We start from the raw sequence: 24038 nt of genomic DNA on the forward strand, positions 1-24038 counted from the left end.
TGGAGAGTAGAACATGAACTTGCGACTGACATTCAGAACAAAAATACTGAAAATATCACTAAAAGTTACACCCATTGGCCCTTTAAGAATCTTGCCCTAGGTCCAAAATCAAAGATAAATGGTTGTTTACTGCTATTGATTTATAAAAAAAAAGGACTGATGCCACAACGGCTAAACTTGACTGAGTCATCACAAGGCATTTTTGTAATTTCATGAGTGTACTGATTTTGTTTACTGAAGACGCAAACCAGTTAAGATTAATGTTGCTGTAGTTCTGAGGGTGTAGATGGTTGAAAGGGCCATTTTCACAGTCATGAAGGGGCCATTTTCACAGTCATGAAGATTTCAACATCTGAAAGATTCACTTTAGAAGTGAAGGGGATTTAAAATGCAATTCAACTGGTGAACTTCACTTTCACAGTGTCACATATGTCACTACTGTGCAACTTTTTTTTTGGGGGGGGGGGGGGGGAAGGGGGCTCTACAGTAAATGCTTAACTTATGCAATAATCTGAGACAGTCTATAACTCACCGTGATTTCTGAGTAAGGCTTCTGCTGTAAATAAAGGCACTCGTAACATGTCGGATGTTTCCACCAACAATTGATCTTTGGCTTCCTGTAGATCCTGGGGTCTCAGACCAGTGTAAGGCTGCAATGGATACAAGATGGGGCGCTTTTGAAATTGATATACTGGGCTTAGCAGTAAGAAACATCATATATGTGCAAAAACACAACACAGTAAAATAATAAGTTATCTCAGTGTTTGATCAATGTTGTGCATAAAATGCCATGGATTTCCCAACGTCTAATCTTCCTGCCATCTGTACTCCGTTATGAATTGCACAATGACTAGCAATTATCGTACTGTCCACATCATGTTGAAGCTTTCATGATGTAATTGAATAAGAATCCAGCACACAGTGAGTGCATGCCACATTAAGGTTCAGCTACAATAACCTATTAAAGTTCAGTTCTGGAGATAAATCAAGGATATATGCAGGTCTGACTCATTTCTGTTTTACATTATAAAAACTTTCAGAAGAAACGCTACAGAATCAGAAAGCTGTTATAATGTCTGTGTCCGCTATTTATCTTTCTTATTTCTTAGAATAAAATGGCAGCAGTAACATTTTGCATCTGAGAGATGCTATTTGGCTGTCATTACCTCTTCTGGTTCAATAAAAGACAACTCTTGTTCTATTATGTTATCAGCTGCTTCCGTCTGAAAAGAAGAAAACAAAATCATCTTATTGATCACAGAAAACTACTAACGATTGGACAGGTTGGTTTATATTCGATGATGACGCTTACATAGTTCTCTGAGGAGAAAGTAGGTGTCCTCGAGTAAGACTATTGAATAAAAACAATGCAAAAATTGAAAGGCAATGCAATGAGATATTGTGACTGATGAACAAAATAGTAATAGAACCTGCAAAACTGAAAACTGGTATATCCAGAATTATTTACACATAAATATATGATTTTCTGATATTGTAATTTCTTTTAATATGACTGGTAAATTTAAGCAGAATATTTATTTTATGAATTTCTCATTGCATTCATGGATAAATCAATGCTGTCAGTTTCACACTTTTGAATATCCGAAAACCTTTATGAATGACATGGGACAAATAATGCACAGAAAATTTGGCAGGGTGTGTGTTGTCATAGGGTTAGACAAAGACATTACAAAATCAGTATTTGGCAAGGGTCAGTAAGCTATGACAAAGAATTGATGACAGGTACTTGATCTTTTCAAACTGCAACACGGTTAATATGTATCAAAGTGAGTATGAATATATATTTATGTATTTATGTATCATTGTCTGTATCCATGAATGAATGAATGAATGTATGTATTTATGTATGTAGGTATGTACGTACGGTACTTGATCTTTTCAAACTGCAACACGGTTAACGTGTATCAAAGTGAGTATGAATATATATTTACGTATTTATGTATCATTGTCTGTATCCATGAATGAATGAATGAATGTATGTATTTATGTATGTAGGTATGTACGTACATATGTATGTACTGTGTTTTTGTTTGTTCTTGGTATTTGATAATTGTAACCTACAAGTTATGTAGCCTATTTCACCTAAAATCTTTGCAGTGTGTGCTGATACATGTATATACTGGGAAACAGTTTTGTATGATTTTAACAAGCACTTCAAATAATCAAGGATTACATATTCACATAGCCAATATGTTAATTTTTAACACACCTCACATGTTAATGATATTTGTTTTGGGGAGAAAAGTCATGTGCTTGCAAACAATTAATCATAAATAGTAATTTCTGAATCACATACAAATATCACTTTATTGCAAAAGATCCTGCATAAAAAATACCAAATCCCCTACTATGGATCCAAAACATGCTGGGAATATATTGAAAATTATTCTTCGCAATCTCAATCAATATACTATTCATCAATATCAAGAATTCATATCTTCCCCAGAAAATTGACTGATTGGTCCTTAATACTTAATGGTTTCTGACGAGACCTAAATGCAAAATGTGGAAAAAATTACCGCTTCTGGGAAACAGTTGAGTGGATTACCCGAAACAAGAGCCTTTTAAAGCTTTTATCATCATCATATGTTATGTCACGGTCCCTCCACAAAGGAGGGGACCGTGGTTATGTCTAAGTTGTTTGAAAATACAGTGACACCTACGCACAGGATAGATGGGTGGAAAGGTCTAGGCTATTCAGTCAACTTATAAGGGTTAGAGCAAAATTACTGTTTATTTGCAAATTTCAAACATTTTGCTACTTGTAAGTGGCAAAGTGCAGCTTGCAGAGTTGTTTGCCTGATGCCGAGAGGGAAGGAAAGGCCATTTCCTGGTTGGACTGCTTCATGTCGGCCTTCAAATTGATAATTTCCAGGGAAGGCACCTGGAGTCCCTGGGTGATATTTCTGTATCAAAAGACACAGCAGTATCCAAGAACGATGCATGTTTTGCAAAGCTGCATGCACATGTATATGTATATTTCTCTGTTTATTGGATCTGACGCCATGCCTCAGATGGTGTAAAAAAATGTAAAGAACTGCTAACAATACGGAATCGACATCCTCTTTGGCATTAGTCAGCCGCATTGTTATGCCGGAGTGCCGTGTGAAGTGAAAATACAGCAGGATCACTTGTCAATTCCTGGATATAAATCTGTCGCCGGTATTAACACATTCATGTAATTTGAAATCATGACAGGAATGCAAATCACAGGATGAAGTTTGCCGTTTGCCGTATCACGTGCATCTTAATTGCAGATCTCTTTTACGTTCCACAGTGTATGCTTGCATATTGATGATATACCTGTATTATCTTAAAGACTTGCCAAATGAGCTGGAAAAGGCATGAAACAGGAAGGGCTAATGACAGTTTGTGGCAAAATGTGTAATCATGAGATCTTTACTAACTTCAAACCATAACACTGGCGGTGGTGGCAATTAATGATATCTATCAGAACACACACACACACACACACAGACGGGTAATAAAATTAACCAGGTTTATGTACATATATATATATATATATATATATATATATATATATATATATATATATATATATATATATATATATATATATATATATATATATTTGTGTGTGTGTATAATAGGTGTAATATAATTAAATATCTAGCTATCATGTCTATTAGTCTATCTACATGCATGAAATTTATAAGGTTTCATATATATATAAATTTATGTATATAAACAGTACAGACACAGATACACACACACACAATATATATATATATATATATATATATATATATATATATATCCAATATATCCAATATATGTGTGTGTTTGGATATATATATATATATATATATATATATATATATATATATATATATATATATATATATATATATATATATATGTTCTGTGTGTATTTTGTCCTTTTTTTCTGTCAGTATTTTTTTGTAATAAAACTTATCTGCTACACATGGAGATTCTGTAGATATTTATTCTGTAGCACATTGTTGAATGTTGTTTAGGTTGTCAACACAACTGACTGGTGAAGCAGAGTCAAGACTTATAGATTCCAGCATTGTACTCTGACAAATAATACACATGTACGTACAGTACATGTACTGTACTTAAACAACTGGTCCAAATGCTGAGCATATCGTTCTTCCTTCGTAATTAGCAGCTCTTCAGTGTTAAGTTGCAAACACGTTTAAAAGTCACCAGATACAAAACTGCAGACATGTACTGCACATAAAAGCCTGTACATGTCTAGAATCTAAAACGCCTGAGAAAACAGTGTACTTAACTCATGTACTAACACGTTTAATTTATAGATAGTGGATTAAGTTAGCTTGATTTACAGTCTTCCTGAGTAATATCATTAACTTGACACCGCATTTCATTTGAGCAGAGACCTGAAACCGCAGTCTTGTTTTCAGCACAAGGGAATTGAAGGAGGATGTAGACAAGACTATGCAGGATAATTGAGCGTTTTAATTAACAAAACCAGGGACCAGGCCACCACCCTGACATGGCCAAATCAAACACCTAAAAGACATGCTTTTCCTCTGTAAACCACAAGTTTCCTCACTGCAACATCCGCAACATGTATAACCACTTGATTTTAGCACAGCATCGATGAGCAGAAATGAATTCCTGACAATGAAGAACGTTCCTTCTTCAATGCAAACAGCAGCATGCGCTGCAGCAAATGAGAAGCTATTTGTATACAGGAAGTTTTGTCTACAGTGAGAGGAAGAAATTACACCATCAGTCCCAGTCTCTTTCTCAGGCTGGTTGTATATCAGAATATGTATGTCACTGTGGCATAACAATTCCAAGGGGTTTGAACGCCTCAGAAGACACCTGATTCAGTGTATAAACTCAGTGTGTAACCAAAGCTACCTACATTATATCCTGCACAGTTGTCTACAGTTTCATTTTTGATGAAATCAGATATGCGCTAGATACAGCTTACAATTGCCAGAGGAAGTCAGAACTAATGAAGATTTGATGAGATCGTTCAGAGCTCTAAATCAAAATGAAAAGTAATGCTTGCTCCTCAACTGTCCCACTACTTTATGAAAATAGTTTCTATTCCAGTTTCAATTTATTACAATTATATTTAATTTTGTTGTCGATCGGTATAGACCAATGGGCATCTTGCTGGTGTGATATTTGTCTCAAGTACATTTGTGCTATCTACGTTGGGGTTAAACATCCAACATTCCTACTGGGTATGTGTTATGGTGAGGAATTTATTTATTGTGGGGGGGGGGGGGCAGACAGCTGGTTGAAAGAAACACTAATTGCAGTACAAATTAGTGAAAAATATTTGCATAATGGTATCTAATACACCTTTCACTGAAATGGACGAAATCATGGTGCCACTCTTGACATGGAAGGTTTATGCACCCAAAACGTAGAATCTCAAGCAATAAATCTTGAGCAATAAAAAATTATGAAATTAAACTAAACTCCCAAACTTTTACCATTCTTTTATGATCTTCCACTCACAGGGCTCATTTTTAAGTTCTTAAAATAAGAAAATTCCTCTGCCTTAGTATTTAAAAATGGAAAATTTATTTTCTACCATAGAGATACATGTAACTCAGAGATGGCAGTCATGAATTTCAAATATCGGTAAATGTCGGGTAATTTCTCTCCAAAGTTCATAGTGTGACCCGTGATTTTTATTCTTTATATGGTAAGAGTATAGCTGAAATTTTCATAAAAGTAAGTTTGAGCAAAGGTCAAAGTCTTTCACTTTTGAGGTGCGTTCTACTGTAAGACATTCTTGTAACAGCACTGGTACATGAGAGGGGAGGAATATTCTATGATGAATACACTTCATACAACTGCCATGCTTAGGTTCACTTACCGAGAATACCATCTTTGACTCCAAGTAGAGCGCAATGCTGAGATTGTTACTTTTCTCCGCAACATCACAGGGTGTCAACCTGTCCTTGTTTTCAACAAACAACTTTGACTCGTGGGTCACCAGTAACTGAAATACAAACAGTGAGTGATAAGTTGACCTTCCTGAGTTGGGGATACCCATTTGAGGCGAAAAGAAAATATTGTAAGTCTTTTTTTCTCCTTGTTATATGTATATGAGTACTTGACTTTGTCTTCAATGAAAGATTTGTTTTTTATGGCAAAACATATGTGCTAGGGTACACATATTTGCTAGTTATATCACAATTCCATGCAAGTTCAGATAGTTAAGTGATATTTGCCTTCCTGAGTTCATACAAGCCATGTGGCTACAAACAGAGGTGTATAATAATAACCATAGAAATTGGGGAATTAGCTTTTCATCTTGATAATTTCAGTTATAACATTTATGTCGTCACTGCATGACCAATTTTGAGCCAAAAGGGCATTAATTGCAAGGAATATGAGGAACTTCAAAGGAACATGAAAGCCAGGTAACAGCAATATTGAAGTCTCCATGTATGTGACAGAAATGAAATAAAACGGGTGATATGAAAGCTGTACACGCAGCCTCTGTAGAATGAGTAATTTTCTTTTTGTGCCCTTGGTTATGATACCTGGGAGTTACTCTGAGAAGATTTCTGAAAATAGTACAGGTACAAATGATAACGAGGTATGGCTGAAGTCATTGAAGTCAAATGAAAGAATACAAATCATTAAATTCTGTCTATTGTTGCAGGAAAAAAAGGAAAAAGCAAGAGGGGTCACAGCAGAGAATTATGGTTCAAAAGCAACGTGATGATATAGAGAGCACTGCAAGTGTATAAAGGCGGGATGATGTCAGATTTACAGGAAATACCCTGGCTGAATACAAATCAAGGTGATTGGGAGGTGCTGACTGTTGTTCCCGGTGAAGTAAATGTCAATGCATTAGCAGCATACAACCCAAGTCCTTGATGGCATATGGAACCTGTTTATTGCCCAAATGCACACAAAAATGACACATTCAATACTGCGTTACCGAAGCGAATCAGTGACATGAAAGGATTTGTCATACATTTGAAACTCTTCAAATTTATTTCAATGTCATCCACACACTTAATTAATGGAATAAGTAGGCCGCCCTGTCATTTTTAAGCATTTATCTGTTTTGCATTGAACTGAATACATTATGAAGGTGAATTTACAGGATGAGATAGAAAATTACTGATGACCAATTGTGTTCTTTGCTATGGTACAGATGCTGAATTTCACATGTTCTTGTAGCCTTCATTGCTGGAGCCTTACTTTACAAAAGGACAACACCAAACACATTTTACAATCAGTATTGATAATAACTAAACATTTTGATTTTACAGTAGTTGTATTTGATACAGCCTTTGCAGGTAATAATATAAAAATACTGGCAGTGGTAGTTCATATTGCCTGCGACTATTTCATAAAAAGTCAGCTGCAATTCTGTCAGTATGCAGATTCTACTTTTCCTGTGTTGTTTTCTTTCGGAATTTCCTATACATGCATGCTGCTTTGGTTGTGTGTCCATGTCACGTTTACCATTTCCATGTTCGTATATCACTGATGGTGATTCAATTAGATGAGCTGATGTGATCGTATCTCTTCATGCTCTATGATTTATTTCTGTAAACCATCGCCTGATCTACAGATAGGCAAATTAATTACATGGCCTGAACACCAATGATCATGGTGGCAATGTTGATTCCTATTTCCTCCATTGTACATGTGAACTGCTTAGTGGCTGAATGACCTTGTGAAAGCTCAGTTTATAGGAGAGAAACACCAGTTTTACTGATGCAGTCATTTTAACCCTTTCACCACCATGGTTTGTCCCAATCCATTGTTTTCTATGGTAAAGTTGGACCTGAATACAGGGAACTGGGGTGAAGGGGTTAAAGGGCCAGTAGCTGTAAATTTTGATGATTTTTTTCACTATTTTTGTTTTGTAGGTCAATTTCAAGTTCTTGATCTAATCCCAAAAGTAGGTTGAAAACAACCGCTATTTGTCAACACAGCCTCTATACATGTAAAATGCACTGTTATTGTTAAAAGTCGGTATCAGAATTCGTTTTTGTCAACAATAACAATGCAGTTTACATATATACAGGCTGACAAACTTGACACTGTGTACCTCAACATGCTTTAGGGAGTAGATCAAAGCAACTGTCGTTGTCATTGAAAGATAAATACTGAAACATTTCATCAAAAGTGACAGCTACTGGCCCTTTAAGCTGTATTGCTGCTAGGTAACTTGATTGTCCATGTACATGTAATTATCTGGGTTCCAAATGGACTACAACCCACCAATTTCACTGGTGCTCAGCAATACACACTCTTGTATACACGCATTGTGTACTTGGAACCTGTGATGTGTTATCAAACACGTAAAAGACAGTAATGTTTCATCAAACAACAAAAACTTAAAACAGCAACAACCAATTTACTACATGTACATGTAGGTTCCCCCCCGACACTCACTCTCCATCTTTCCTGAAACTATGATTCTCTTAGCAACAAATGGGATCCAGGGAAGCATACGGAATGGGGGAAATGACATCTCTGATTTCATACAGATAAAAACACATCAAATGATTTATCAGAAGCTTGCTGTGTTTTCTGTGGCTGTAAAATACTGGCAAAGGTTTGGAAATGAGGGTGTACGAGTGAATCTAAACTGCTTACCTCGACAGATTTCTTGAGTCCTGAATCGGCGGCATAGTGTAATGCTGTGTTTCCCTTCTGTTGAAATAAGACAGGAAGGAAGGAAGTGAGATGAATTTCACAAATTTCTCTCAATTATAGCTCTCAGCTCCAGATCATGAGTATATTACAGTAACTTTGGTTACTGTGGTACACATAAATGTGAATGATTTGCGGTCAATGATTGGTTGGTTGTTACATTTGAACTAAAAATCATTTGTTCAGAGGCATAAGTGAAGCTCTGTGATAAGGTACAATGCATGAAAGATAGGAATTACATCTTTCACATGTACCAACACTGTATATACGAAAGATTAAAGATACAATCTATCTGTTTTATACATAGAAAGTATGGGTTCTATTGAAATCATACGCTCATACAGTATTGTTGTAAGGTTAGAGAACATTGGTACACTGTATATGATTTGGGAATCACATTTCTGTTGCCTTAAATCTGATTCCATTGATGTACAAAGAGGGAACACAGTAAAATGATGGGAAGGGGGGGAGGTGCGACTCCTAGTAACATTTCTGTTGTCCCCAATCTGCTTGCACTGATGTATGAAGGGGAACACGAACACAGTAAAATGACAGGGGAATCCTGGTAACATTTCTGTTGTCCCTAACCTGCACAATAACACTCGGCAATAACACATGTGATTATGAATCATGTGGCCAGTTACCACTTTCGCCTATGGCAGAAACAACACGTGTATACATGTATCTCTGTGAGTACAATGTAGCTATGAGCAGTGTCTGCGACTCCTCTGAAAATAGTAGCAGCTCTAGCAGGGGTGTATTTTGTGCTGGTATCACATATGTATACCAACATGTACATGTATGGGCTACGCCTTTATAATGAGGCTATTAAATGCAGTAGTAATACTGGTGTAATGTATGGTACACCATTAAGTTAGCAAGTAGGGTTACAGACTGAGTGTACGACAGGCAGTAGTTCATTGTACTCAATTGCTGTCAGCTTCCTAGCCCAGCACCAGAGTAGAATTTGACAAGAGAACTTATAGACATAAGTGACCGTTTACATGTACTTTTCTGTACAGTGTAAGTTGATATCAGAATATTCATATTCATGAACATTTGAAAAGTACTGGGATTAAAACAGGAATTGGGTTGGTATCTCCCTGGGACATTCACAGAAATTACATGATGTACTGTAGGGATTCGTACTGTGTTCTGTAAGCATGTACATACCATGTAAATGTTCAACTCATAGAGCCTTGGAGTGGGACTTTAGGTGTACTGTGTGTACGTCCACGTATATGGAGAACCAGGAGTACAGTATTGATAAGATATCTGCTTTCAAACCCTATTGACAAGGCTGAGAATGTAGATTGCCTATGGTGGACAGAGGAGGAGTAACATATACACATCACAGTATGTAAATCCAAATCATTTCCACACTGGGACAGTAGGTAAAACTCTGATCCCATATATTATTGTGACTTTAATGGCATACAGAGACACATGGATTTGATTGAAAAGGTTAACCCTTGACCTCCTGGTGACCTTTGGCACCAAGTGTAGATTTTCACCTGAGCACAATGAAATGAGTTAATGTTGTCATGATCTGCATGTAAATATGATCATGGTGTCTTTGATATTGTGATGAATACATTTCCTTGGTTTTAAGGAAATGGTATACAAACTTTCAACAAGTATTTAGTCCTTTTTCTCTAAAACAGTACTTTCTAGCTTCATAGAAACTGAAAGTCTGTTGGCAGAAATCATTGGTACAGCAGCTGGATGATTTCTGTGCTCAAACACTAATTCCTGACGGTGCAAATGTACCTTTAATAGTACTGTACCAGCTTTGGGGTGCTGAAGGTTTCCATTTGTAAACAGGCAGGCTGGTTTCAATTCCTTGGTATAAAATTACTGAACAGCTAAGATGCAATTCTAACTAACAAACCTTCACACGTGCATGCCATTATTTTCCAATAAAACGTTAAGATTTATATTTTATGAAGCAATAAAAACCGATTACACAACTGGAAGTTTCGAATATATCATGCCTAAGCTACCATAACAAAGAAGGCAGAATACAAAATATTGCTTCCGTGTTCTAATTTATTTATGATTATGAAATTTTTATGGAAATTTCAGGGTACTTTACTTGCAAAGGAATCTGTTTTTGTTTTTCAACATTGCAACTGGTTCAAATTGTTGCTGTAAATTTCATTCAAAGGCCAAAAATGTCATACGGTACAACTGTCTTGGAGTGGGAGTTTGATGGGAGTTTGCATCTGATGGATGCCTTTTCTCAGAAACTCAGCAATTTGTTGCAGCGCTGACGTAGGATGAAATATTCCACAGCATGCTGTTGCCTACACAAACTAAGCTCAGCACTGCATCAATCACTGGATGTGTAAGATCTCATGGAATTTCTGAAAAGAGAACATAAAATTCCTTTCGCCCTACTTTTGTTGTGTGTAAAACTGAGCCACTTCAGTGTAGGGACTTACCAGTAACTGTACATGATCTGGTGCTATGTACCGGTATATTACATTGGCTTTAGTTCACTTCATTTTGATTCAAAGGATGATGGCTGTAGGTTAAGGTAGAACGCACCTCGGGGACAGATATTCGAACTCTCAAACTTTTACAATTCTCTTCTGATATACCACTTGTGGGGTTCATTTTAAAGCTCTTGGTTAAAGAAAACTTTTCACCGGCTTAGTTTTTCGAAAATCAACAATTTTATTTTTTCTCCATAGAGTTAACACAGTGATGGTGGCCATCTTGAATTTTAAATATCGGTAAATCTTGGGTTATTTGTTTCTCTAGTAAAAAAAATTTGCATGCTGACCCCCGCTTTTATTTTTGATTTGGTAAGAGAGTGGTTAAAAATTTCAATGAGGAAAGTTTGAACAAAACTTAAGTCTTTCACTTTTGAGGTGCCTGATACCTTAACTTTGCTCTGTGGATGTACTCCTTGCTATTTCCAGTAGCTACCCTGGCTGATGAACTACTCAAAATTTGAAACAAAAAATCTCTGTCAACCTTCAATTCCATTCCTGAAATTAGCCTGTGTGTGCTTTATCACATTCATCATTTCATTTTTTCAAACTGCTGCCTCAATCTGGATATGAAACTGAGAGCGTGGGGCAGAATATAAATACTAAATAGAAAATGTACAACACTGAGACAAGTGAGGATGGGGGTCACCGACCTCCTCTTTGTAACCTGCTGCCACATTTTACCCATAGGCTGTAACTAAAACTAAATTGATATCAAAACTGTGGTACATCAGAGACAAAAGACTTGAAGAAATGTCAAACTGTTAACTTCTGACATTCCTGAATAAATTAATTTGTATGCATTAAAAACCCCCACTGCAAGCGTATTATGAAAGGTGAAAAATTATTCTAAATTTCAGATTACATAAACAAATATGTATTTAACAATATAATATTTTCACATGAGAAATTCGTTTGAATATCATAACAATGAAGTGCCACAGAATATTTCTTTCCAATTCAAAGGTACAAACAGAGCTATCTTTTTGCACTGTTATTCTAGAGTAACTGTGCATTTTGCAAAGTAACTGAGTTTCTATGATGTCCATGCTATGACTGAAGATTTGATATAGATATTGTCAGGAGTACAGTTACTGTGGCTGCCTTCTTTACATAAATGTACTTGTACTTGTGTTTGTCCTGTCAGTGAAAAGTTTTTTCTCCTGAAAACATCACTTCAATTACCTAAAGTATTTTTCAACTTGTTCGTATACATGTGTATGTAATTTCCAATTTGTTGTTGTTGACAAATTCAGACAAGACTTCAGCTGTAAACGATAACATTGCATATTGTAAACATGAATCATTTTGCTCTACATAATACTTACAGATATATGATATTTTAAAGCACCAAAACAATGGAAGTAATATACATTTATGCATGATACTAGCCTCTACATACTGTATTCACTGCGGCCTGTGGAATTTGCTTTCTGAATATATATATATATATATATATATATATATATATATATATATATATATATATATATATATATATAATATATATATATATTATATATATATATATATATATAATGTGTATATATATCAGTATATACATATATATATATATATATATATATATATATATATATATATATATAGATAGAGGGGAGTTACGTAAGCAGTCGTGCTGAGCACTGGTATGGTGTAGCGCTCCGTGATATTTTGAAAATTACCAAAGAAATATTTTCGTCCGAGTTTTCAAATGTGCCTCAGAAGGTGTTTAAAGGTTCAGAGTCTAAAGTTATAGAAGATGGGAATAGATTTACAGAGTTACAGGAGGAGAATTGGGTATTTTTGTGGTGGGACTCTGCAAGGCAACGGAAGCCAGCAAAGATGGCGGCGATACGTCTCTCAGCCCTCAGGTGCCATGTGTCATTGGCTATCCAGTTGTGCCTTGTTGGTCTTTTGCTTTTTGCTGGTAACGTTGAACGTAACCCTGGTCCACGAGTAAGGGGTGGTGTAGCCGCAACTAAAGGAGATATCTTTGCATTGCACGAGAAACTGGATGCAATTCTGAAAGACACACAAACTGTGAGCTAAAAATTTGAGCTTATGCAATCCAGACTTGATAATGTCGAGGATAACATAAATGACATCAAAATACAAATACAAGAAGAGTCCGATAGATTAACAGAACTTGAGAAAATGAAGGGAGATGTGCACAAGTTACTTGAGGATCCTGGCCGTGCTGGTAATTCGGTAACACTAGGGGAGATTTAAAATCAGACATCGCTGAAATGGAGAAATCGATTAAAATGGAGAAAGACGGTTTGAGGAATAGACGCAGGGGAAAAATTAGTTTTCTTTTGCGTGCCAGAGGATGGTGAAAATGAAAGCTGGGAAGATTGTGAAGAAAAAGTGACACGTGTAATCCGAAACCAACTGGAATTAACGGACACGATTGACATCGATCGGGCTCATAGAATTCAGCACGCGCCACTTGTACGCGGTTATAAGCCTATCGTGACTTGCTTCGGAAGTTATAAGGACCGAGAACAAGTTCTCCGTAAAGCTTTCAAGTTAAAAGGTACGAACATTTCCATCAGTGAAGATTTTTCAAGAAGAATTCGTAAGATACGTTCCAAATTGATAAAACATCGTCGTTCTCTACTTGAACTTAATAAGGATTTGAATATTCATCTTCAGTACGACAAGCTTGTGGTCAAAGACACTACTTGCAAGCGTATTTTCAGTGTAAATGAAGATACAGATGAAATATGTGAACGAATTGTCAAGTTTGATAGAGATACACCCCAATAGGGATGTGGCCAAGGTCCTTGCCATGAAATTCATAGTGAGTTATCTTTACTAGTATGGAATGTACGGGGCTTGAAAAGGAATGTACATAATTTAGAATTTATTTCCTTCTGTCAAAGTTTTGATATAGTTTGTTTGCTAGAAACATTTTGTACGGAGAAAGATTAAGATTCTGTAAATTTGTTTTCTGGCTACAATGTATTTTCATATTCAGCCAAAAGAAAGTCTCAAAGAGGTAGACCGAGTGGCGGGGTACTGATTTACACAAGAAAGTGGATTGAAAATGTCAAAAGAATACAGAGTGAGCTTGAAAACTGTGTCTTTATTGAATTCGACAAGGGCATGTTTGCTCGTCAGCAAAAAATAATTCTTTGTGGTTGTTATTTAAAGCCAGATAGTGCCACGTTTTATATCGAAAACTTGGATAATTATTTAGTTAAAATTCGTTCGGATAATCCGGACTGCTGTGTTATTTTAGCGGGAGATTTCAACGCCAGAGTTGGGTCTCTCGAAGATTATATAATTGACGATACAATGGAGCATGTTCCAGGCTTAGTAGATATTGGCTACGTGTCAGATGCGTTTTGCAGACCTCGTCATTCTAAGGACTTGGTTGTAACACCAGCTGGTAGAGTGTTGGTTGATTTGTGCAAAAAAGAAAGTATGCATATTGTAAACGGAAGAACAGATGATGATCAAGATGGAAATTTTACTTGTTTATCGTATGCTGGTGCTAGTGTGGTAGACTATGTCATTCTTTCTTCAGAGCTTTTCAGTAATGTAAAGAATTTTAAAGTGTGTCATCGTACTGAATCGGACCATATGGCGTTAGTTTGCAACTTTCTGTGTAATGTATGTACAAATGATGGTTACGTAATAACCCAAAATGACCATGATTATACAACTACAATGCGTTATAAATGGTCCGAAAATTGTAGAAACGCTTTTCTTGAAAATTTATTGTCTAGTAGTGTTACAAATCTTTTGAAAGGTTCTATTGACATCTTGCCAAATATCGATGGTGCTATCGAGAATTTCATAAATGCATTGAAAACTGCTGGCAAAGATATGTTATGTAAAGGGTCTAACGTGCAAAAAGTGAATCGCAAACATGAAGGTTGGTTTGATAATATCTGTGTTAACAAAAAGCGTTTTATGTTAAACAAGTTGAAATATTTCAGAAAGTCAAGTACAGACTTTGCCTTGTCAGAGTATTTTGCTGCAAAGAAAGACTTCAGAGAAACCTGTAGATTTAAAAAGCGTGATTACCAGACTGCAGTGAAAGAAAAACTTACAAATGCTTTCAAGGGTGGTTCAGCAGACATGTGGGAGATCTTAAAATCCTGCACTAATCGTACACGTCACACCTCAAATGATATCAGCCTTGGTGAATGGTATGAATATTTCAAAGATCTGTATGAGCAGTGTTCAGATAGTTTTGCTGATAATACAAGCTTTTCTCAAACAGTGAATGATGTCATACAAAACATTGATACATTCCATGAATCACCACGGTCTGTTGAAGATCTGAATAGGCCTATTTCAACAGAGGAAATTATGTCAAGTTTGAAAAGACTGAAAGGTTCAAAGGCACCAGGGTTGGATGGTATTCCAAGTGAATTTTTTAAGTTTTCATCAGATGTAATAACTCCCTTTCTTCATACTCTGTTCAACTTTATTTTGATTCTGGGCATTTTCCTGAAGATTGGTTAGTTGGTGTAATTGTCCCCTTGTTTAAAAAAGGCGACAAAAACAATGTTAATAATTACAGAGGAATTTCACTTTTAAATACCTTCGGAAAATTTTTACTTCCATCTTGAATGAAAGATTATCAACGTGGGCTGAAAATAATGACTTAAGTCAGATTGTCAAGCAGGATTTAGAAAAAATCACAGTACAGTTGATAATATTTTTGTCTTGCATGCAATGATACAGAAGTACTTAAGTGTTAGGGGAGGGAAATTTTACTGTTTATTCGTTGATTTTTCAAAAGCGTTTGATAGAGTCAATCATTCTTTTCTTTTATACAAGTTAGCTTTGCTAGGTACCCGTGGGAAGATGTTTCATATCCTTAAATCAATGTATTCTAACGTTAAATCATGTGTTAAATCAGGATCCAGAATTTCACAGTATTTTGATTGTCCAGTGGGTGTGAGACAGGGATGCATGTTAAGCCCGATTCTTTTTACGTTTTCATCGAAGAATTAAATGACATGCTTGCTAACTCCAATGTAATGGGTATTCAATTAATGCAAGAGTATTGTAATTTATTTTCTTTGTTATATGCAGATGACGTTTCAATAGTTGCAGATTCTGTTGTAAACCTACAAAAGCTCATTAATGTACTGGGTCAATTCTGTGCCAAGTGGTCCATGCAGGTTAATGTTGGTAAAACCAAAGTTATGGTTTTTCGCAGGGGAGGTCACTTGTCACGTTCAGAGCGTTGGATTTTAAATGGACAGCCTATTGAGGTTGTTAGTTATTATAAGTATTTGGGTATTTTACTTTCATCAAGAAATTGTTGGGGAAAGGCTGTGACAACGTTGGCTGATCAAGCTAGTAAAGCGTTATCAGTTCTGTACACTGCAAGTAAGAGAGTCGGTGGGCTGCCTTTTCATACACATTTTAAGTTATTTGATGCAACCGTTTTGCCTATTTTACTGTATGCCTCTGAGATATGGGGCTATCAATATTATGACAAACTTGAGCAAGTACAAAGAAGATGGTGCAGAGTATATTTGGGTCTTCCTTCATCCGCTCAAAACGAAGCTGTTATAGGTGAATGTGGTCGTGTTCCTGTTTTTGTATCAACTGTAAAGCGTTGTGTAAAATTTTGGTTAAGATTGATAGAATTACCTTCTGCTAGGTTGCCACGTCAAGCCTACGATATGCTCTTGAAACTAGATTCTTTGGGAAGACACACCTGGGTTACGTCAGTTAAACACGTTTTATTTACATATGGTTTTGGTTATGCTTGGTTTGCGCAACAAGTTGGTAATAAAAATAAATTTTTACAAGATTTCGAATTAAGAGTTAAAGATGTTTCTAAACAGAATTGGTGGGCAAATGTTTGTTGTAAACCCAAAATGCGTAACTATGTCAATTATAAAAGTGCATTGGAACCAGAGAAGTATTTACATATTAGTCTTAGTTTCAAATTTCTTCAAGTATTAGCATGTTTTCGGTGTGGATGTCTGCCACTGAACATCGAAGAAGGTAGACGCACAGGTATTACTTCTACTGAAAGATATTGTAAATTTGTAATTCAAACAAAGTCGAGAATTGGGTTCCACTTCCTATTAGAATGTCCCGCTTACAAAGACCTCCGTCTTATGTATATTCCAAATGAATACTCTACCCACCCGAACCAATGTAAATTTAACAACTTACTACAGTCTTCAAATGATGTAATTTTACGAAAACTCTGTATATTTCTTTATAAGGCATTTAATTTAAGAAAACAATGTCTCTCTGAATAAATTATTTTCTGTATTGTAGTGCGTACTTCATACCGCTTCAAAATTGTACAAGATTTTGAAATGTAACTCCTTGCAATGGGGCCGGAGGCCTATAAATGCAATAAATACACGAGAGTCATCTCTCGTTCATTCATTCATATATATAGATAGATAGATAGATAGATAGAGAGAGAGAGAGAGAGACACAGAGAGAGAGAGAGAGAGAGAGAGACAGAGACAGAGAGAGAGAGAGAGAGAGAGAGAGAGATAGACACACACACACAAACACACACACACGTGTGGTGCGTGTAAAATTGAAGAATGTATCAAGGTTAATACAGATATTGAGCAGGTATCACCAGAGGGTGATTTCAACACGAAATAACTAAACTATGGTTTATGTTCCCCCTGTGAGAGCCTACAAAGCAAAAAGCACTTTATACATGTCCTTGTATCATTTAGTTTTCTGCATGCCTTGAATAAGACATGTACATGTATTCACATGTTCATATACATTGAATAACATGCATCATTTTTGCCATTGAAGTGCCTTTACAAAGGTACATATTTATCAATACTAATATCTTATCTCTCTATGAAATTCAGTGAATAATGATTAACAATTGTAGGATAGAGAGTGGTCTTAATTTTTACAGAAGAAATATGTACCACAAGAAAGAAAATTTCAGGAAGCTATAGATTCAGATTTTCATAATACTGCATTTGGAGTTTTCAAGAAAAGCATTTATTTAATGTAAACTGTGACGTGATTTAGAAAAGAGAACATCTCATCAACATGGACAATGCATTAAATGTTTGATTTCCTATTAAAGTTTATGTATTCATTATACAAAGTGAATAATGAGCATTGTTTCAGTATGCAAATCAATGTGTAATGTGTCATTATCAATTGCAGATTATTCATTGGCCCCACATCTCTCACTATCAATCAAGATTCAGGAATAAGATTTTTCTTACTCGTTGACAATTATTTGACAACGAGAGGTAATCTTCACACTCTGCTCACAGAAGTTACCAAAATTGAAAAAAGGTAAAAGTGCAGTGTTTGCCTGACATGTATGCCAGTGGTGAAAAGAAAAGGGTGAGGGGTTGGTTCAGATGACATCAACAATACTGTTTGTGATACTGATGGCAACAAAATCAATATAATTACATTTCAGGTTTACGGAATGAACCGAGTCCTACAAGTCTTCAATTGATTTGCGAATCTTGATTTTCAGGCCTAGTCATCGGAGAGTGCACATAATCACTCCAAGTCCCTATCCTTAGGAACAAAGACTACCCATTAATATTGAATCTTATAAGACTCTTGTACTGAAAACATGTTTTATACCTGTTATCATTAATGCATAGACAGAAAATGCGACAATGCTAGACACCTGAGGAAGGAATAAAATTGAAAATTGGTTCAATATGTATTTGTCTGTTACCTTAGTGATGAACAATTGAACGTACTGTAGGTCAAGATGTCCTTGCTTTTATAGGGAGTAATTTGACTGTAAAATATTCATTATTAGTAATATTTTTATAACTTAGGCTTTTCATTAGAAGCCTGCAGCAGGAGATATTACACGCCTGGTGAGGTCATTTTCTGGCTGTAAAGTCCCAAAGGTGCAAACAAATAACGAATGGATTAAAAAAATACTGACTCTGACCGTTGGTTCACTAATATCGTTTACAGAAATGTAAGATTTTACAAATGGCACAAGAAGATAGCAGATCTGCAATCTCTGGCAAACTGAGAAGTGTTTTTTACAAAATGTACGGTATTGTGACAGTCATTGTTTGATTGTTAAATGTTGTGACTCAAACAATGTCGTTTTCAAACAGTTTTACCTGCTGCAAAATACTTCTCTGATTGCACCATTGCACACATCAATTTCTCCAAATTTCTGATATGAGAGGGTGGAACCCCTTTCTCTTGCTCAATTCTGAACACTTTCAGCATGTAGATAACTTGTGAAAATATAACTTTTAGAAACAGGAGACTCTACAATCAACATGGGCCAAAGAAGAAATTTTACTGCATGTCTTGCTTTGTATGATTTTGATAGCTGTCATGCAAAGAATATCCTTTGGAGGGAAATTTGCATACAAGAATGATTGTACTTTGCAAAATGTATTTAAAGCCCTACAAAAAAATTCTTGGAACAACCCATCTCGTATGGCTGTAATGTTTGCCTGTGTAACAGTATACAGAATACAGGGCTTTGATGTCATTGAGAAATATGCCGTTTGATCAGATGCATGTATTTTTTGTCGTGTTATCAATACAAATTATACTCCGCACCCTTGAAATGTACCCAGTTATGCTACTATCTGACTAGTTCAGTTTTTAATCTCTTCCACTCTCTCATCTCACAGACAAATACCGCATACCATGCCCAAAGCCGCTACTTTGGATCACATTTTTGTCACAAGTCTATCAAGTGCTGATAAGTGACCCTTCCCCTTGGGGTGGTAATTAAAGATATGTATCCTTCCTCGGAGGAAAATGGGCACAGACCCGGAATTCTTGAGACAATATTCAATTGATATTATTCGATTGGGAAAAGGATTGTGTGGGAATATGTTGTTCTGTTAACAGTAGAGTTGAAGATGGTTTTTATTATCAAACGCTCGCATCTATTGCAACGGTGACGTTTTTGCCATGGTACATATATGTACAAGTGCAACATCACACATTTAAAAATACGTCATGGCATTCATCAATAATTGAAAGCATGGGAAGCAAGCAATATTCATGGGTCATTGGACAAGACCGACACAGCAGAAATAGGGCATTAAAAATGGCCCTTTTGACTACAGCATATATAGTTCTGTGCATCAGCAGGTGATGGACAAGTCGAATATCTCTGTAAAACAGCAAGTGATCACACTGCCAGCAATGTGCAGTGCATATTATGTAAATGGGCAAGTGGATATAAGGCTGCGATACAAGTGCTATCTTGTTTGTCTGTTCAGAGGCAATTTAAACCATGTCATAAAAATACATTTTATTTTATTCAAAAACATTTACCCATTGTATTGAATGCTGTGTTGAAGATGCTGGATTTATGTAAAATTTTGTCCACAGTTTGGATACCATAGAGATGGGAAGCATCACATGATCAGTTGTACATAATTGCTCCAATCAAGTAACAACATTTGGATTGGTCTGTATCAATACATATGCATGTTTATACGGTAATTTCTGTACGATTTTTATTATATATTGTTTTGTCATTTTCTATTATCAATGTCATGTCAAATTTGACCTTATAACAACTAAAATAGTTGCAAAACATAGCATATGGACTTCTGGACGGCAGTAATACCGGTTCACTACTAACACCCATCAACTGATTTCCAGGCTTTGGATTTGCACTTCAAGCGAAACTGAAAAGTGTGAAACCAGAACTGTGTGTTCTTGGCAACATTTAACCTACTTCTGTGATATTCGCATTGGGAAAGGGAAAACCCAGACTACCAGATGCTTTCATTTGATCAATGGTTTTATCAGTATCTGTTAATACGGTACATCTTTGCTCGTAAATACTGAGAATAAATTAAATAGACAGCATCAATTCTTCTGTGCTGACACATCTGTAAACTTCCTTTGATTCATTTTGAAATTTCATGCAGCCATTTTCCTGAACTTCTACATCAGTGTACAGAGATGACAATTTTCTTCAGACTGCGCTACTGAAACCATAGACAGTCGAAAACTGTCGATGCTGAAACCTAAGGATGACAAGATCAAAAAGAACAGTGGCATGTACATGTAGTTATCAAATACCATTAACTAAGGGGGTCTTATTTCAGGATTAAGACAGGTTTAGGATTAAGCTCACGATGATTCAGCAGAATTGGAAACCCCAAGTTCAGCAACATTTTACAACTATTTTCATTTGCAACCTTGAATATGTCAGAAATCTTGAAAAATAACGTAAGTAAAAAACAGATATTGAACCAGTGATGCTATTTCTGACCATTGTAACATAGTTCCTGGCTTAGGTCTAAAGCTTTTATCTTTCACTTCCATGTGCCTACTATAACTGTAAGGTCATCTTGGGTCATGACAATGGCAGTTTTCTTCACAGACAGATCAGCTCATGTCGAGTAATAACTAATTTTATCACGTATAGTCAATAATAATAAAACATTTTAAACATATTGATAGAAAAAATAACCTTTTTGGTTTAACCCTGATGAGAATATCAGTTACTGTAGTAAAAATTTTGAACATGTGGATTTACATTGTTGGTTGGCTGACGGTTGGCAAGTCATGATTTCCTCTCGATGATGTGAACATGAAAATGAAAGGCAAAAATTGTCAAATTGCCAACATTCATTGACTTCTATTTCATGGAAACTTTACCCATTGCACTGAAAACATATATCATCATACACAAGCAAATGATGTTTAAAAAATTCATGTAAGCATGTTTACATTTAATTTCATTTGGAAGATTGTACATTACACAGCGCCCACCTTTTTAATTTTGTTCATGCTCTGGAAAAACAGACTCTGCTAAATTTGATCAATGTTTTATTGTTTTCCATGCGTGCACAGTGTTCTGCTTTATACAATAATCTTTGTATTGTGTCAACTAAAAATTGTGAAAGATAAGCAGGTAAGCTGTTCAAAAACACACCTGGAAAATTTTACACACACAAGTTTTATATTCACTCGGTTGTTTCTGTGTAATTATATTATGAGTGCCAATTCAAGAATTAAAGCAGAAACTTCCTTTTCACTTCCATTATTTACACTCAGGGATGTTGAAAATAGCAGACAGCCGGCAAAAACAACCGACTGTCAGCTGAAATTTGCCAACTGTAAAAATTTAGCTTTAGCAAAAAAATTAAGACATTTTGCACAAACTTTATGTGCACATACATTACCTGTAACAACCTGTACTTTTATCTTTGCCTGTAACCAGAATTGTACATCCCTGACACTACAATGTGGCATTCTGCAAGCATGCAGGCATTTTAAGTACATTTTACAAAATTTGTAAGGAGGTTTGTGGACAGAAAGTATTGCAAATGCGATATTAAAATATACTTGGGTTTTTTATTTCCATGCACATGTACATGTAACCTCAAAAAACCTATGAAGTGGGGACTTAACCTTCCGAGTGCTGTATTTTTTTGAAACCAAAATTTGAGTGCCACATTTTACCATTTTTCATGAATTTTTCTGTAATATTTTTGATAATTTTGGACCAAATGGACATAAAATTTCATTGCCTACGGTTTCTTATCAAAATTTTGGCAAAAATCTGAAAAAAGTTGACTGGGATACATTTTGTAAAGGCTACAAAGACTTTAAACCCTTTGAGTGCCAAAGTTGATTTTGTTTCCTTTATACTGTATAACGCCAACAATTTCTTTCAGATCTAGACAAGTTCTTTCTGATTTTTCCCAAAATTTTGGTCAAAAGTGTAGCCCATTAAAATTTATGTCCATTCAGTCCAAAATCATGGAAAAAATCAGAAAAATTCATAAAAGTTGATAAAATGTTCCCTGAAATAAAATTACAGTGCTCAAAGGCTTAATGCTATGTATTACAGAAGAAACGGGATATACAGTGGCATGTACTTCACTGCATTGCTGGCGATAAAATACTTTGAACTCATCTCATGAATATTAATTATCATCATTATCATTAATTCTTGCATACAGCTGAGCTAATCAAATTGCAAAACTTCTACACGGTTACAGTAAACAAATCCTTGATCCATCAGCCTTTTTTAATAAATTCAGCAGGTGATAATTCAAAAGTATATTCGGAAACGTTTTTTTGAGGTTCATCACCATGTTTCTGGATCGTAGTGACAATGCTGAATTTGATTAAGGAACTGGGCCTGTGTAAATTATGATCAAACATTGAGCTTGGTTGAAAGTGAATGGGATATATGTATGCACGGCAGATGTGCAAAATTTCTATTGCTAAAGATGCTCATCATATATACACTGACAATACGTGTACAATGAACATGTATGTGCATACATGTACTCTCAACAGCTTGGGTACTTGCCTCATTTCCATTCCAAAGACACCATCCCAATTCATCTCATGTTTTTTACAATAAGTTCATTTTTGATTACTTGAATACTGTTCACTACATATTGGTACTTGTCATTACTAGGTGCAATTTGTAGATCACACGGAACAGAAAAAGTTAGAATCTGCATGGTTGGTGCTATACAATTTTGCATGGTATTTTAAACAACGTACAATGCACACAAAATGGTGAATTTTCTTACTTTTAACAGGTACAACTTTGTGAACACACAAGCTACAGATACAAACAGTCTAATCCCTTCTTGCCATTCCCAATAAACATCTATATACCAGATTTCTATCATTACAAATACCTCAAGTATAGTTATACTTGAGGTATTTCACCTACATGTACCACCAAACAGACATACTGTACATATATATACACACTCTGGAGGATACCAGCACCATAATATCAGCTCAAACGACTGAACACAGGAGCCAACAAATTTACGAGAAGAAAACATGAAATCCGGCATAAAATTGTTGAGTGACCTTCCACAATCTACTTACAATATTTACAATCCATTATTTCTACCCACACATTTTTAAACAGTCATA

At 35.7% G+C, this 24038-nt stretch overlaps 1 protein-coding gene across 2 annotated transcripts in view; it reads right to left on the reverse strand.

The window, feature by feature from the left end:
- Positions 1 to 24038, reverse strand: part of LOC139143958 (ankyrin repeat and IBR domain-containing protein 1-like) — a 93379-nt gene that overhangs the window by 49571 nt on the left and 19770 nt on the right. For both annotated transcript variants that reach the window (XM_070714582.1, XM_070714581.1), the window contains exons 4-7: positions 8626 to 8682; positions 5873 to 5998; positions 1167 to 1223; positions 533 to 650 (exon numbers count right to left, since the gene is read on the reverse strand). In XM_070714582.1, the coding sequence (XP_070570683.1) occupies positions 533 to 650; positions 1167 to 1223; positions 5873 to 5998; positions 8626 to 8682 (358 nt within the window). The remainder of the gene's footprint in view (positions 1 to 532; positions 651 to 1166; positions 1224 to 5872; positions 5999 to 8625; positions 8683 to 24038) is intronic.

The sequence above is a fragment of the Ptychodera flava genome, chromosome 11, assembly GCF_041260155.1.
Source record: "Ptychodera flava strain L36383 chromosome 11, AS_Pfla_20210202, whole genome shotgun sequence".
NCBI classification, from domain to species: Eukaryota; Metazoa; Hemichordata; class Enteropneusta; family Ptychoderidae; genus Ptychodera; species Ptychodera flava.